Genomic DNA, 3936 nt, shown 5'->3' on the forward strand with positions numbered 1-3936 from the left:
GTATACCCCGCCTCATATATTCCACTGTACTTGTGAACGTCGACTGGGCATTCGCGTGTGTCCATTGAAAGCTAAATGGAGTCAATCACGTGATTAATCTCAGCCTTTTGATGATGTCATGTGTTTTCTCCATTCTATTTTTGATTGTCTCTATACATAAGGCTTGTCTTGTGTCTATCAGGGCCTCGTTGGCATAATTCACAGAAATCAAACAAGAAAACAAGTTCACGCTCACTCAAAAAGACATTAAAAAAAAACCCTACAACCAGCACATTTTATATGAATATTCTTCAAATCTAATAAAGGCGTAACTGTGATAAACAGACAATGCGAAACCCAGTTTAATAACTCCTACATTGAACGCTTGCAACATATCGGGGCTGTGGTCAGCACGTCAATCATGGGGAAAAGACAGCTCGGGTCTAGCAAGAGAAAATGAGTGGCACATAATGGAATAACCCTGATATAAACTTTTTAATTCACCAGCGCTTGATTAAAATAGTATATCCTCGTCTAAAGGATTTCTATTTTCAACCACTTTCAGACAAAGCACCAACCAGAGACACCCTGGCACTGTAATACAATCCAACAGGTCGAGAAAAATAAGCAGAAAAAATGTTTTTGAAAAAGTCAAGTCATGAGAACGTAGGGCAGATAGCTATATATATATATATATATATATATATATATATGAGAGCCTCACAGTGGGTGTTTTCTGAAACTTCAATTGACTTCTTGTGTTGTTTTACTCATGTCTTAACCTTGAATGCAATTGCAACAAATTTACAGGGGGCGGGGGGGCTCACTGGGTGAGGTTCTGAGATGAGGCGGCTTTTTTCTTTTTGTTTTGTTTTGTCATTTGCGTGCTGCTCAGTAGGCCTATTTCGCGGTCCTGTGAGTGTGTGGGGGAGGGAGAATGTGTCCGCCTGGCTGCCAACTCCATACTGGGTGAGATGGAGGGGGAGGCCCGGCACCCCTCAGAGAGTTGAGGGAGTAAGCGGGGCATAGATCCCCGTCGCTGCCAACCACCAGCGACGGCGAAAATGGGAAGTTTGCCATGAAGCTGAAAGGCATTTTGGCGCTGCAAATCGAAGTGTTCGCACTGCTGCGTTTACGTCGGCTCGGTAAATTCTCCGCGGTGCCTTCGTCGCAGGGGTGAGAGGAGGTGGAGGAAGTGGAGGAGGTGGAGGAGGCAGCCCTGGTGACCCTGGCTTGTTTTGATTGCGCCCTGGAAAGCCTGGATATCCCCCCCAGCTCTGAAGCCCTGCACTTTTTATTCCTCATCTCCCCCTCCTCGACTCGATCTTGGGTGTTCTTATATCCGTGCGAGCTGAAGGGGCACACGAAGGCCACATCGAGAGTATCCTCGGCGGAGTTTACTTCCACTGGTGCGTTTGTGTTGCTGGAATATTCGGTGTTGATCGGTGGCAATTTGAATTTGACTGTACCGTCCTGGCTCTGGTATTCGTATTCATCGCGGCAGTCTTCCACTTTTAATTTCACTTTGTGGAGCGCAAGGGGCGGCGTCCTGGCGACCTTGCAGCCGCTCTCGGAAAGAGGAGACGCCGTCACGGAAAGCTCCTCCGTCTCGGTCTTTATTTTCTTGGGCGGAGTGGGCAGTCTTTGTCCGGTGAATCTCGCGTCTTTGTCCCGGCCACAGTGTTCGTTGATGGGGCACGACAATGTCCTGCGTGATGCATAGAAGGCCTTGTTCATGTGTCCCTCAAAACGGACGCGTTCGACCACCGAGTCAGGGTTTTGACCCGTCTTATCACGTCTGTTCTCGGTGAAAATAACCGAGAGGAATTTGGATCCAGGGTTATTCCGAAATTCGCATTTCTCATCTCCTCGCTCGGCTTTGTGAGATGTGGCAACATGGCTCTGCGGCGAGTTGTCATGCTGCTGCTGGTGGTTGTAGTGAAAAGTGGGCTGCAAAACCAGAGGCGCCTGTATAGGGTTAAGAGTTTTGGCGAGGGTCCCGACCCGGGCCCGCCTAAACCGGATACTCTGAACCGAAACCCGGCTGGAAACGGAGCTGGAGTCTGAATGAGAGGAGCTTTCTTCCTCCTCCTCCTCCTCCTCATCCGAGCTGACCTCTGTACTCTCAGACTGGGTTTCATCTTCATCTTCCTCTTCTTCCTCGGAGCTGCTGCTAGTGGAGAAGCCGGAACCGAAATCCGAGTCGGGATAAGCCCGGTCCGAGTAGGTACTGGATTCGGTATCGCTGCTCTCCAGGAAGCTCGGTTCGAGTTGATGAGGGTGAAGGTAGAAATCTGGGCTCAGTTGGAAGGCACCAAAAGCCGTGCGGTGCGTAATGGAGGATTTGGGTTGTACGAGCAGCACCGGCGGGACGTGCTGGTGGTGTCTGCTCCTCCACGGGTGTCTCACGCCGTCCCTGCCGCCGCCCCCCTCGCGCCTCCTCTTCCTTTTGTGATGAAGGTCGCCGGCTGCGCGAGACAGCCGGGATTGAGCAGCCATGGCGGACTGGAGTGCCGCCGCGGGAGCGCTCCGGAAAAACGAATGCCTCTGGTTCAAAGTCACCCGGTTCCCTTGCAACTTGGCGGTTTCATAGTTTTTAAAGTGTCTGTGAGTGGACTTTGTAGCCGAACGGTAATCTCGTCCGTGGGTTTTGTGGTAAAAGTGAGGTAGTTTGGAGTCGCAGAGCTCTCTCCTTCCCCGCCGCGCTTTGTCTTGCACGCCGTGCAAACTGAACCAAACTTTTTTCTGCCAAAGCTCGGCGTCCGCTTGGAGGAGCCCCGGGGACGCGAGGCCGTCCCCGGTGGGACACGACGTGGCTTTGCTTTTCTGGTTGCCAGACTTCAACACTCGCTCCGTCTTGCAGGAGAAGTAGAGCGCCTCCACGTCCTCCCGCGATATAAGCGTGCACTTGGCTGCGTGGAAAGCGATGGAGTTTATTGCTTTGAGCTTGCGCAGCTCGTCCAGGTCACAATGGTGTTTCTTCACGTTCAGGTGGTCCATGCGCTTGTGCACGGTGGTGCGTGGAATGTTCTTGAGCAGCTGGGTGAAGACCTGAGACAAAGCAAACATCTGCTTGCCTTGGATGAGCAGGTATCCCAATCTAACTCCTTGCATTTCCTCAAAGCCACACTCCAGGTCTCCCATGTTTTATGGATCAGCTCCAAATGCTCTAATCCAGGCTATGGATTAATCACGGCATCCTGCTCATACGTCCACGCCAAACTTTGACATGCCGGCTGTCAGGTGGAATGAGCCGGCTGCATCCACTCGGCGCGCACACAGTCCGGCATGGTGGAGGAATGAGACGGATGCATCCACCGAGCCGGGGCTGCTTGCTGTTACCTGCCTCTGCCGGCTCCACTCCCCTCTGGTCGGCAGCAGAGCGAGGGGAAGGTGTGCACAACTGCCTCAGCCAGAGGAATAAAACAGCGAGTGGAGGGAGAAGGGGGGGGGGTGCTCTGTTTGAGGGGAGGGAGAACGAGAGAGAGAGAGAGAGAAAGAGAGAGAGAGAAAAAGCAGCTAAAATACAGCTGCTATTGTGGCAGCACAAATAAAACGACAGCAAAGGGGAGGTGCGCCAGTCGGGAGACACCTTCATCAATTAATGCTCACGGACTCGAAGCCTATTGGATGCTCTTGACAGGTGATGCAATAAAAATGATATTCCAACCCCACCCACCAGCTCCCACATCCACTTTACAATCGCCCACAGACTGCAGTAAATCAGTCATAATCATCGCCAGGATATATATATATATATATATTCTCCCTAAAATACACACATTGAAGCCATGATGTTAACAGAGTTGCTTTTTCACAATTTAGCCTATAAATCCTCCTCATGGTTGGCTTTTCATGCGTGTGATTTCCCCTCCCTATGTGCTTCCAAAATTGACCTACTTATTTTACAATAATTTCTGCATTAACTTAAAATAAGCATCTGCTTTGTTAATTTAA

General features: G+C 50.7%; 1 protein-coding gene across 1 annotated transcript; it reads right to left on the reverse strand.

Moving 5' to 3' along the window:
• Nucleotides 1-601: 601 nt before the first annotated feature.
• skida1 (SKI/DACH domain containing 1) lies at nt 602-3381 on the reverse strand. Its single transcript, XM_086021129.1, has one exon. It carries the CDS (start codon nt 3121-3123, stop codon nt 880-882), a length of 2244 nt encoding a protein of 747 aa, XP_085877255.1. The 5' UTR covers nt 3124-3381; the 3' UTR covers nt 602-879.
• Nucleotides 3382-3936: the final 555 nt, after the last annotated feature.

This window comes from Filicampus tigris, chromosome 21, assembly GCF_054856515.1.
Source record: "Filicampus tigris isolate MCC_2025a chromosome 21, RoL_Ftig_1.0, whole genome shotgun sequence".
NCBI lineage: Eukaryota > Metazoa > Chordata > Actinopteri > Syngnathiformes > Syngnathidae > Filicampus > Filicampus tigris.

What these genes read in the sequence shown, in the direction of transcription:
- skida1 (XM_086021129.1), bottom strand. Translation starts at nt 3,123, where the DNA reads ATGGGAGACCTGGAGTGTGGCTTTGAGGAAATGCAAGGAGTTAGATTG.